Below are 12500 nucleotides of genomic sequence, written 5' to 3' on the forward strand. Positions count from 1 at the left end.
GATATATCCAAATTATATAACTTTACTGAAGCGCTTTTCAAACTCCAAGTACGATTTTCATCTCTGGAGCGATGACTCCCACAAGGGAGGAGAAGAGAGGCACATAGTGGGTGTTCACACCTGGTGCACTATAGAGAGCAAGCCCCGAGCTTATGTCCTAGCAAACAGCCTTACAGCAAGCGGGTCCAGAAAACACCAGTCTGACATGGATTATCACGTTGTGAAAAATGAATATGACATCACCAATGTTTTGGGGTTGGTTGGAGACAATCCCTCTACCCAAAAGGGAAAAGTAAATGGTCTCTTAGCAAGCAACACCAAAATTTTTGGAAAGGAAATGTTTTTTTGTAGGATGCTACCCACATGTACTAAACATAATTCTGAGAAGAATGTGCCAGGCTGGGTTTGGGGCAAAGGGTGACATGAGTAACCCCCATGTTTTACAATTACTATATAAAATATCTTGGCTCCAAGATATATGAGCGTCCAAGCCAATACAAAGTTATGTGTGTTTCTCTAGGTATTCTTAGTAAAGAGCCACCCCTTCCTCAGACATTCATTGACACAAGTTGGACATATTATCATTAGACTCTCCAGTGGTATCGTAAGTATGGAAAAGCTTGTTTACAGCTTGCTGAGCATTTGCTTCAAAGATTGCCAAAATCAGATAGCCACCACACTATTTGGCAAGATGTAAGTAAGATGAGCTCAAGTCCTATGATCCAAGTTGAAATCAAGTCAATGTTTGATTTCCTTGAAAACTTTATCATCCCATCTCTGAACACATCCCAAGCTAGTGATGCAGAACTTGGTTTTTCATGTGGTTAGCTAGCACGGTTATGGCCAGCAACTGTTTTGAAACACCATGAAACTTTAAGTGAAATGTTGAGTTCTCCATCAGAACATTTTCCTTTAACATCACAACAGGTAAAGATGTCATTGAAAGACCCTGCAGCTATTGACCATTTTCACAAACAAGTGCAGAGGCCAATGTTACTAGAAGTAATTAAAGTAATCAAAGATCATGGAGCAGAGTGGTTAACTTTTCCTAAGTTTTTTTGGCATGGGAGCTGATCAGAGATACCAAAGTCATTTCTGGCATTCGGTTTTAAAGCTTCTTGGAATTCCAGTCAGATCTGAAAATCAAAAAGAGAAGTCAGTGAACAATCCCTTTCATGTTCATGGACATGGCATTCTCACGTTGGTCTCTTAAAGGACAGAGTTGGATTAATTAAATGGGCCACTCTTTGGAAACTAAAGGAACCCCAATTGCTATGTGAGGTCAAAGAAATGGCTTTATCACAACAGAGCTCACTCCTAAGTAAAGAAGCCACTCCAAAGCTCTTCGAGTTCTATGCCAAGCACATTTTCAGCCTTCCTGTAAAGAATGTTCTTGCAGAAAGACAGATCAACCTTTCACAGCTGTATCTTAATAATAACATGTCAGAGTTATCAGAACAGGCCTCAATCACATTTTTTTTTTTTGAGAACATTCTACACGGTGGAAAAACCAACACCAGGACCACAGAAGCTGCAAGTGAAGTTCATGAAGAAAGAATGAAAGAATATGCCCAAATACTCACCACAGACCTTTTGCAAGAGGCAAGAAAGAACTTAAACAAGATTAGAGAAAACAGCACACATGGGCCACTTACAGCAAAGGATGTTTACCCTAAAGCTTGGATAGAAAAGAAAGTAAACAATGACTTACCGGATATGATTCAGTCACTAAAAGCTGATGGTTGCAAACTTAAACTTCACTGGAAAGCTTCTGCCAAGGGAACATCTGCACTGGAGGGACAAAAGTCATTCAGCCTAACAGTAATTGAGGGAGTTACCAGTACACCTGATGGACAAGTTCCAAGACTCATGCAGCTAGCAGCACTAATGGTGTGGAACTATGAGGAGGAGCTACCAATTTATGATCTATCAAGAGAATGCCAGTTGTGTTTACAAAACCTTCCAACTGTCTTCCAACCTCCAACTACTTGTCTTTCCAGGTCCCACATGACTGTACATATTATGCCATTGCCTACACATGAAGAATAAAGTAGTCATGGGGGTGGCTCAGTAATTTTTAAACATTTTAGATTTGTACACAAGAACTGATTTCCCTGACCCACACTGCATGAAGTAAATGTATCTCAACATGAATGCATTTTTACACACAGAGACACATCTAAAAATTAATACATGTTTCAATGCAACATGTTAGAACTAACCTGATAAAAGCATGTTGTATATGCCACTTTAGTTAACTGAACAGAGCTCAATATCAGTTTTAGTGTATGTAGCACGTTAGCTTTGCAATATTGTAACTGGTTTCGCAGGGTATAAGCATAGTTAGTAGAGGGGACAGGTTAGGAAACCCGGAAAACTTCAAAGGGGTAACTTATTGTTATGGTTTTAGTGTGATCACGTGGTTATGACCGTGCACACGCTTTCAAGATGGCGGCTGTCTTTCGAGAAGCGTGACTTTATCAAGGACAAGATTTAAAGTATTTTATGCTTCAAACGTAGTTTAATCAAGAATTTCTAAGAGATATGTAGTTTGACTATTTATAAATCATCATGCCGGGAGATAACTGTTCGGTTTTTGTTTGTGGAACCTCAAGAAGGACGAAAGGTGTTGGTATCTGGAAACTGCCTGCACCGAAAGACGAGGGCCATCGTAAATGGAGAGATGCTTGGCTCAGCGAGATTACCAAGACAAGAACAGTTGATGAAGTATTCCGAAAGAAGATCCAAAACGATACTATATACACCTGCGAAAAGCACTTTCACCCTCAAGATGTTGAAATATGTAAGTAAAGTTGATTTTGTTTTACGTTCCTTGTGTGTTGAACTATTTCACTTTGAAGTGGGCATATTCACTTGTACCGTCATTTATGTTATATTTTTCCAACGTGGAATAACTAAAATGACCTCTGTCTTTCTCTATAGTTCAATCCGAAAAGATGATCAAGAAAAAACCACGATTTGGAGCGCTGCCATTATTAAACATGCCGAAACGAAGCCACGAAACGAATAAACCTGTACCTCGACCTGCTCGAAGCGTGGTAACTACAGAAAGCGCGAAACCTGTGAAATCAGCTTTTTATAAAACCTTTGGCGATTTGTGCAAGAGAGTACCAAGTTTAAAGAGCCTCAACGAGTGGAATATTCAGACATCCAAGGATAGACTGGTCATTACAAAGATGAAAGACAACCTTCTTCTCCCAGAAAAGGAACTTATTGTTGACGACAGCCTGGGGTTCACAATCAAGGTATTTGGGTGCTTTCTTCCAGAAACTCACGATATTTACATCAAGCATCTAAGATCGCTGAATGTCCCAGTCAGTAACATTGTGAAGGAAATGGACAGCTACTCTCTTTGTGCTGGAATAGGAAGCCCTTGTAGTGGAAGTCAGATGTCAAGTATTCCAGTTCACCATGTGATACCTATACAAGTAGACCCTTTAGCAATGGACAATCATCAGATGTTTCCACACGAAGAATATTGGAGATCTAATGAGTGTTTATTGATGTGTAAAGAAACAGAAAGATGCAACCAATGTGAAAGTTATCTTTCTTCATACCAGAGGCGAAAAGAAATCAAGACAAGAAGACTATCTGTACCTGCAAAGCTCAATGCCCCTGTAAGTAAAACAGCACCAGAGAGATTAAAATTATCTCTTCAACAGCAGCGATTGAAATGTGCAGAGCTGGAGCAAGAACTGAACAGTATGAGGAAAGAAATCTCTAAGTCCAGCATTGAAATAGATCATGCTTTAAGTAATGACTTCACCACAATTCTTGGACAATCCAGTGATAAAATGACACCATTCATGAGATTATTTTGGCAACAGCAGCAAAAACTGTTTTCTAGTAGCCCATCTGGTGTGAGATATCACCCCATGTTGATTCGGTTTTGCCTATCACTTGCTGCCAAGTCTCCATCTTGCTATGAGGAATTGCGCAACAGCAAAGTACTTGTTCTTCCAAGCCAACGCAGTTTTAAAACTCCAAGTTCTTTCGAATCTTCTCTAGGCCTTATGAAAGTATATGCCTTTAACTCTTCTCTAATATTTTCTTGATAGACCATGGTATTAGAGAGTTTTAACTTCACTTGTTCAACCATAACTACCAGGTCATCTGTTGTTAGCGATTTGTCTGCAGCTCTGATTGTTTCTCCGACGGAAGTTTCCACTGAGTTTTGGACAACTGGTTCCTCGATTAATTCCTTGTGTTTCATTGTCTTATGTCGTTTTAGACCACGCTTGCTTTTGCACCTTTTAGCACAAAGTTCGCAAACAACTTCGATCTTTTCTACCTGAACAAAAACAACAACATCATGGTTAGAGTCAAGTCAGTGCGTTCACCCAAGTTCTGAAATATTGTGGTCACTCTATGAAACTTGCCACTACCTAACAATTAAATAATGAAATTTACTATTAAAAAAGGCAGTGAATCTAGAAGGGAGAATAAATACCTCATCTGCTACATGATTTACTAAAGATATTCGATCACACTCGAAAGCAGCTAGACCCGAAGTTTAAGCGTCTTGAATTGACTCAAACAAGTTCATAGGAACGATAGAATACATGTTCTATACTCACATCATCTACAGCTTCCATAAATTCCTGTTCTATGTCTTCGTCGGCCTCTAAAGCATCAAGGATTGCTTCTAAATCTCCTCCAAATACAAAACTGTTACGGTCGTCCGCCATTTTGTTTGAAATGTGTGCACGGTCAGGGTCACGTGATGGTATGGTTCAACATCAAAACCAAAACAATAGGCCTATCCTTTGAAGTTTTCCGGGTTTCCTAACCAGTCCCCTCTACTAACTATGGTATAAGTAAAGTGCATGGAACCAAAGCTGAGACATGCATGTATTTAATCATGTTGTATTGGATCTTGAATTAAATGAATTGAACATCACATTCAAAATGAACAGTAGGTAAATGAAGCTGTAATATATCTGATTTTAAATTGTTATGCATAACTGTAGCTTTGTAGAATATTAAACAAACATTGAAATGCTGTCACTTCACTACAGCAATTTAAGACCATACTAAATGTAATATTTAACTACATGTAGATTATATCATTATAATGTTGCACATGACTTGTATAATTAAACATATCATTAGCAGTAGGTAACTTTTAATGTGATAAGTACATGACTTGTTTATAGGTGTTTTTGTACATTAAGTGAATCATTTTGTACAGGAAGGGCAAAGCTAAGTGATGCAGCCAATGTTGTGTTACATACAGTTAGCGTACAATGTATAGCAGTAATAGTTTAGATTTAAACACTGGAACTGTTAAAAATGTGCAAAGTTCATTATCCTGTCTTAATTTCCTTATTCCGTGTAAAAGATAAGTAGTACAAATCTGACCCGTAATGAATCCTCTCTCCCCTTTAAACGTTTTATTAAATATCTACAACGATGGAATTTTTTTTTACATACAGACAACTTGTCATAGCCTCTAAATCTGGACCAACACAAATATGAATATGCAGTGTGGTCGAAAAAGAATCAGCGTATTGGTCGATCCTCCACATTCAAAGCGCCCAAAAGAAATAAGCATTCATTTAACAATCGATATCAGTCAATTAACATCATCAATAGTACCAACGAGTACCCAAGAAGTGATTGATAATTAACTGCTCTTGGTTCCTGTTGACGAATAAACCGGAGTTCACTCTCGATCTCGGGTGGTCGATATTGAATGTAAGCTAATCGACCTATTACCACCAACACCCCGAAGATAGGGTCAAGATAACCTAGTTTACAATCTCACCTCGAGCATCGTGCGCTTGCTTTACTCAGTCGATAATATTTATTTCATTCCTCCATTACATCTCGAACGCGCGTTAAAAGATGAAAATAACTTTAATACGAACAACAGTGGGCTCCAAACCTCAATTTGCCTTGAAACTACGATGCCAATTCTTCAACTTGTCCGTTTCGAAATTCCAAATAATAAACACCACGCGCAATGAATGACAAAACAGTACGAAAAAAATAGCATTTCTACCGCTAAGTCGATGAAAAGAAAAAAAATAAAACGGTAGAATCCTTAACTCCGTTGCAGTCTTCGCGGTTTAAGTATCAAACTACCAGAGACTTTGTGTTTTGATAAGATATTCAACGGTAAAGTTTTAAAAGCTTAGAGGGGAGAAGTAAACACAACAAGGGACGTCATCTGCGCATGTCTGAAGTTTTCCTTAACTCACGTGTGTACGCTTTTCCGTGAGGCCTAAATTTATCTACCATGCTGCTTTGGAGTCAAAGTGGACGGTGGGGGTAGGTTTGGGGAAGGGGAGAAGACTCACCCTTCCACCCAGGCCCTTGTCCTTATTTTTAACCGTCACAGGCCCCCTTGGTACTCTTTGCTCTTTGGTAAAAATTTCTTTCTTTCCTCAGCTTTCCGCTTCCATTAGAATCAATGATGGCGGACATTTTTCTCTAAGAAAACTCAGAGTATTTGCTTCCCCTAATTACGCCTGCTGAGTAGGCTAAGGCCAGCACACGTGCCCTATCCATATTTTCCCCTTCATTCTCGATTGCCATTCACTCTATTCAGGTGAGATCGCAAAATTCACCATTTAAACCAGCATTGTAAATTCACATCGTTTAATTATCTTTGATTTAATAGAAATTTACCCCAGGTTATCCTTAAGGAAATGGTATCCTGACCTTAATTTAACTGCTTTACTTTCTATAAGAGTGTCTGTCTACTTTGTCTTTGCTGAATCGCACTAAAAGGTTATGAGAATGAGGCAAATGATCATAAATTGAGAAGGCTCCTGATCGTGAAACAAATTCTCTTTACCAGAACCACAGGAAACATAACGAAATGAGTATGGAGAATAAACATAATGACTTTAGGATGTAAAGAGTTAACAGTGCCCAGAATCAAGCAACGTTGATCTTATCTTTGCTATTTTTGCCTTAACGTACAGGTCAATGAAAGTGAAGAAGACAAAGGAGTCATTATGAATAATAATTTTTTCTCTTAATTAACATGGAATTTACTTTCTAACAAACAATGTTGATTCACATGCATACATAGTATATGGCTAGCCACATCTCAAAATGTTATAATATGCAAAATTTTATATTTTTGAAAAATATGTAACTATATTTGTTTTGTGTTCTTCAGATTTCTTCAACTTGTTGTGGTCCACCCGGCATTTTCAAGAGATGAAGTTTTGCAAAAGTCCCTGAAAAAGGAAAACGTGAGTCTCTCAAATAATAACCAAAGATACTCTTACAGGAGTTTGGCAGAGATATCTGTGAACATGAGGTATGTAGTCATGTTAATCAACAGCCATACCATGGCAAACTGAAGCCTATAGTATTTTAAACTCCATGATTTGCGTGTTTATCCTATAATTGATAAGTGTCGTGAAGTTTTATCTGCAAATGGGTAGACTTTCTAGTCTTCTCAGATAGGGATGATAAAAAGAGTCGGACACGTAGTGCCCGGTGTTGTGGTCTATCTTTGTGTAGTGTCTAATCAAGGGTGAATTGGGGAGGGAAGGTGAGATCACTTAATACATGGACTGAAGTGGCTGCATATTGCGGCTGATGAATTCTGACATCCGATCTCACCTTAACTGATTGTAAAGCGGGACTGATTATCTAGTATATAGTAGTTTGCTCTATATAAATGTTAAATTGTCGTTGTTGTTGTTTATACTGGAAAAAGACATGCTAGTTTGGGTTCCCTTCTAATCCTTGAACTCTAAGAAGTGATTAACATGTAACCTTTCCCTATAACTTCTAAACATTCCCCAGTAAACAGGTAAAGAGAATACTAAAAGTTATCAGGTAGAGGTTGTCATCTTGATCTTTAAACAACAAATTCTTGAAACTAATTTACAAGGGTCACTAAAAGTATAGCAACTAAAGGGGAGAATTTACAATCAGATCTTGGAAGTTAAAGGATAATGAGGGGCCTACAAGATATAAAAATTACTTAACATACAAAATTCATGGAGCCACTGTCAAGGAAGCATTTAGGAGAACTACAGTTTCTTGCAGCACTCACCTTCCACCAGTCACCAATGTTGTAAAAAAAAAAAACAAAAACAAATAATATATAAAACAAAGTGCAACATTGAAGAGGAAAAGAGGAGGTGAAAGTGGGGGTACAAGGGATATATTTGGTATGCCAAATATTCCAAAGTAATTATTTCCATTTCAGTGGTAATGTGCAAACAATTTTCTTGCTGATTGTGTGCCTATACCTGGGTGATTTTTTTGTAACCACACAAGTGTCTGCTGCAACTTGGTAAAATGAAGTTTGATAATGATCATGATCAAACTCCTCTCTCTGAGTAATAAACCCTCTGGCTTTTCTATTTAGACCAGTAGATTAACCAGTTGTCTATGGCATCTCTTATGCTCACTAAAAGTATAAACACCTTTTTTTATTCTAACTTACATAGCCACGAGTTACAAGCAAAGTGAAAAAACGTCTTAAATGACAAGTTTATTGTGAGCTGTGGATGATTTTTGACATCATTGTCACAGGTAAAAAATGTTTAAAGTGGTTTTCTACTAATGTTTTTTTGTTTCAATTGCTTTGATTTTTTTATTCTAAGTTTGTAGAATTATCATAATTTTACTGGAATATCTTAAAAGTTTATGATTACGTACCGTGTACATCCCATTCAGGTTGTAAAATATGAATTGTAGTTTGTGCTGGGATACAGAGAGATGGTTCTTTAATGCACATTTCTCTGCCTGCAAGAAGATTTAAGACAGGTTTGGGAATGATTTGTTGGGGGTCTGTACCTAATTTATGATGAGAGATCTTCAGGTGTTTCATTAAACTTTTCCATAAGCCAGTAACCAGCTTTTGTTGAAATCCATGGGCCTTCCTTATCAGTGTGAAACCTCCTGCCCTTGCAGATCAACCTCTCACCAACTTATGTTGCTGTAGGCCTCATTCTTTCCTGTGGGCATTAACCCTTTACACCCTAAAATCAGTATGTATATTCTCCATACTGTTCTCTATACATTTCTTGAGGTGCTGACAAAGAGAATTTGTTCAACAATCAAGAGCTTCTCCAGTTGGTGATCATTTCCTTTATTCTCCTGGCCTTAATGTGTGATTCAGGGGTGATATTGTAAGGAGAAATTATATTCCAATCACTGTTAGGGATTAAAGGGTTCAGAAAACACTCCAGCCAAAGTGCATATAATGAGGACCGGCCCACGTATGACTTAACTTTCTTTTGAATTTAACCATTACCAGAATGACTTGGCCTTTTTTTTAGAAATAAAAATAATTAGAAGCTATTCCTCCTGGTTAGGATCTTGATGAAGAATTTCAGAAAAGAAGAGATAGTGTGGAAGAGTAGACACCACTTCCCAAGGAGACATATGGGGTCAGTGTTAGTAAGGAATAAATTTTAATGACTGGTACCAACTGAAAATTTATCCAAGGGAGGCATTATGATTCACTAAAATGCATATTATTTGGAGGGCTCAGCTGGCTAACCCTTCCCCTTTCAGATCTCTTTAGGAATTCTCTTGACTTTTCTCTACAATTCTTTTGATATTAGTTAAGAGAATTTTGTATTGGATCAGCTGATATTTCCTTAATTGATAGTATTCTCTATTCTCGTCACTCAATGTCTGCCTGATATTATCATGATTTTAACCAGTAATGACATTGTAAGGAGTAATTATGTTTCAATCACTCATGCATGAGAGTTGGCATAAATGCTTGCCTCCCACCAAGTGAGTCTGGGCTTGGATGCTCTGTGGTTAAAGGATGGAGTTCATCGCCATTGCTGGTCTGCTCTGGGGTCTTTGAGGAAAAAATTTAGTGTATTCTAAAATGTCAACTCTGCAGGAAATTGTGATTGGAAAGCCATTAAATGTGTAAATTTTTGAATTTTTTTTTTTTCGGTAATTATAAATGTTTCGCACCGCGGGTTAGCGTGCTACTGTAGTAGAAGATACACCAAGAAAAATAGCATCCACGGGATCTACCAGTTGTTTTGAACTATTTTTAATGCGTAACTCCACACAAGGTAGCTAGTCAACTAAAAGCAAAGGAATACAAGTGAGTGGACTAAGCACAATTCTTTCAAAAATCACAATTCTGTAGGAACAGATACTGGATTAAAAACTTCCTCTATATATTTTAGATATACTTACAATTCTGTAAGGCGTAATCCATTCAAGACAGGCTATTTTCTATTTGTAGAGACACGATCATACTGCTTCAATAACAGAATTCTCTACTTTTTGATTTCCGATTGATTTCCCCTGATCACGTAGCTAAAGGGCTCGCTCTCGTCTCATTGGCCCTGTGCTTAAATGTGGTTAAAGGAATATATTTGATGACAAAGGAAAACAGACGCACGTGTGCTGTCTTAGCCACAAATATCTAAAATTAAGCATTTGTCAACGACGTGCAAAACAAATAAACAATAAATTAGTGATTTTGTCGATTTGGTTTAATTTGCACGTACAAATAGCATAGGTCTGTGATAAGAGGGTGCTTCAAGAGGAAAGTGAAATTTTAGTTTTTGGCTCTAAGTGTTGTCAATTTTGAGATTCTTTCAGTGAATATATTTTTTTTTGTTTTTTGTTTTTGTTTTTATAGAACTTTACCAAAATGGTACATGCAGTCAGCAACGACGTAGCAACGTTTCTTTACTACAATGTGTAATCTGCATTATGGTTGTCAGCTAGGCTGACCGTGGTAAATTACACCCTGAAATCTCATTGTAGTGTATGGTCCAGTCTGGTATAATTTTAGAAAGAAAGTAATTATGGCCAAAATGTTGATATACTTGAAGTGTTATTGTTAATAATGAAGTTCTTGTTGTATAACAATGTATAATAATGTATGATGACAGTTTTACCCTCACTGGCAGAATTATCATAACTTATGTTAAAGTATCATAATGGTGATTTTGAATTTCTTTGTCAACTTCAGATACTGGTGTTACATCTAAGCAGTGAATGATTTTAGCTTTGGCATCATGATGGCATCTGCTGGTAATGATAACAGCACCAAGGAACTAAAAGGGTTTTTGTTCTTTTTCTGAAATTACCTATACATCTTCCAAATCATGTCTGGTCCACTATTGCTTGCATTGGAAGTTGGCCCAAAGAGTTAAATATTAAAGAAATATGGAACAAACAGATGTATTGAGTAAATATGAAAATACATAAATTATAACTAATATTTTAGGTATTTTCATATTTACTCAATACATCTGTTTGTTCCATATTTTTCTAATATTTAACTCTTTGGGCCAGCTTCAATGCAAGCAATAGTGGACCAGACATGATTTGGATGATGTTTTTTTTTTCCAATATACAAATAAACACTGTTTTACCACAACTCCTATGCTACATTGTAGTTCTGGTCACTCCGACCATCTTGTAATAGCTGACAATGAGAGGGAAAATGTTTCTATGAATGGTGAAATCAGCTCATCCTGCCAGAGGTTATATCCCATAATGCAGTACTAGCTTGAAAATTATGTGTAGATCTGTTGTGGAAGTGTTAAGCCTGATCTACAATGTAAATTCTCCCTACAGTATCACAACTGAATAGTGTATGTAGGTTAGGAGAATAAAGGAATTGAAGATCTAAATCTAAATGTCTGATATGCAAAGGGCACTACAGCCCATCTTCAGCAGATATCCCACCCATCCCACCCCAGGGGAGGACATCCATCACACAGTAATCTTATGTGTGGGAAATTGACATCTCCTATCCCAACCCTGCAGGAGACAGGGCCTACAGTTTTAATATATATTCATCCTTATCCGGGAAGACTACAATATCTATCCATTTCTTGATTTTATAGAAAGGTAGCAAATTTTCCTCAGTTATTTCAAGACCATGATTATTGGTCCGGCCGGGGCTCAAACCCTCGACCTCCCGCACAACACAATCCGGCGTTGACTAACCAATTGAGCTAAAAAAAACTCTTGATTGTTGAACAAATTCTCCATGTAAGTTCTAGAAAAAATTTACAGTGAACAGTATTTAGAACATACAACCTGCATTGAGTGGATGTTAGGGTTAGATGAAGTGCCACTTTTTTTATGTTTACTCTTATTACTTTTCCAGGAACCTTGTGACTTTTTCAAGTGCACTAAATGGTGTCAAGGTATGGAAGCCTTTTTTTAGGGGATCTTATACCCTTAATGGCAGTGTTCCTCAATTCCAGAAGTTTTATCAATTTTGTTTTGTTTTTGTCTTTGTGTCTGATCTTTTCTTTAGGAATCACTGGATATCATATCCACTAATGATGACAACACTCTAGGTTTTACTTTAGAACTTTATTCCAGATATATGGTTGCTGCCATTAGGTCTGTAAAATGTTTTTAGAAAACTTGGGTATAAATCTTCAAGGGGGTGGACTTTGGTGGTGAGGGGCAGGGGTGGGGAAGGTGATAAACATTTTTTCTTTGGGGTGGGCTGGGATAAGAGCATGGTCATGTTGTGAACAAGTGGATGGGGCTTT

At 37.4% G+C, this 12500-nt stretch overlaps 2 protein-coding genes, 3 long non-coding RNA genes and 1 pseudogene across 7 annotated transcripts in view; 3 read left to right on the forward strand and 3 right to left on the reverse strand.

The window, feature by feature from the left end:
• LOC148731326 (uncharacterized) overlaps positions 1–6158 on the reverse strand; it is a 6507-nt gene extending 349 nt beyond the window's left edge. The window contains exons 1-3 of one of the 2 annotated variants that reach the window (XR_016001601.1): positions 5909–6158; positions 1712–2032; positions 1–1136 (exon numbers count right to left, since the gene is read on the reverse strand). The exon at positions 1–1136 is cut by the window's left edge and continues 349 nt beyond it. This is a non-coding gene — a long non-coding RNA (uncharacterized LOC148731326). Of the gene's footprint in view, positions 1137–1711; positions 2033–5788 lie in introns of both variants that reach the window. The other variant, XR_016001600.1, reaches the window with a different exon arrangement.
• The window catches only part of LOC148731310 (hemicentin-1-like), a 311654-nt gene that overhangs the window by 265325 nt on the left and 33829 nt on the right, over positions 1–12500 (reverse strand). The window lies entirely within an intron of this gene.
• On the forward strand, positions 2557–4091 carry LOC148731327 (uncharacterized). The gene is made up of 2 exons (XM_088760989.1): positions 2557–2803; positions 2944–4091. Exons 1-2 carry the CDS (start codon positions 2572–2574, stop codon positions 4074–4076), a joined length of 1365 nt encoding a protein of 454 aa, XP_088617115.1. The 5' UTR covers positions 2557–2571; the 3' UTR covers positions 4077–4091.
• On the reverse strand, positions 4178–4717 carry LOC148731328 (uncharacterized). The gene is made up of 2 exons (XR_016001599.1): positions 4599–4717; positions 4178–4308 (listed from the first exon to the last, which is right to left on the reverse strand). It is a non-coding gene; the product is annotated as an uncharacterized LOC148731328 (long non-coding RNA).
• On the forward strand, positions 6283–12372 carry LOC148731329 (uncharacterized). The gene is made up of 5 exons (XR_016001602.1): positions 6283–6574; positions 7154–7297; positions 8445–8529; positions 9315–11016; positions 12104–12372. It is a non-coding gene; the product is annotated as an uncharacterized LOC148731329 (long non-coding RNA).
• The window catches only part of LOC148731330 (sorting nexin-5-like), a 3422-nt pseudogene continuing 3338 nt past the window's right edge, over positions 12417–12500 (forward strand). Inside the window, exon 1 of the transcript XR_016001598.1 lies at positions 12417–12500. This exon is cut by the window's right edge and continues 435 nt beyond it. The product of XR_016001598.1 is annotated as a sorting nexin-5-like (transcript).

This window comes from Stylophora pistillata, chromosome 5, assembly GCF_964205215.1.
Source record: "Stylophora pistillata chromosome 5, jaStyPist1.2, whole genome shotgun sequence".
Classification (NCBI taxonomy): domain Eukaryota; kingdom Metazoa; phylum Cnidaria; class Anthozoa; order Scleractinia; family Pocilloporidae; genus Stylophora; species Stylophora pistillata.

What these genes read in the sequence shown, in the direction of transcription:
- LOC148731327 (XM_088760989.1), top strand. Translation starts at nt 2,572, where the DNA reads ATGCCGGGAGATAACTGTTCGGTTTTTGTTTGTGGAACCTCAAGAAGG. An exon ending in CCCTCAAGATGTTGAAATAT is followed by an intron (nt 2,804 to 2,943) that starts GTAAGTAAAGTT and finishes CTTTCTCTATAG; the next exon opens with TTCAATCCGAAAAGATGATC.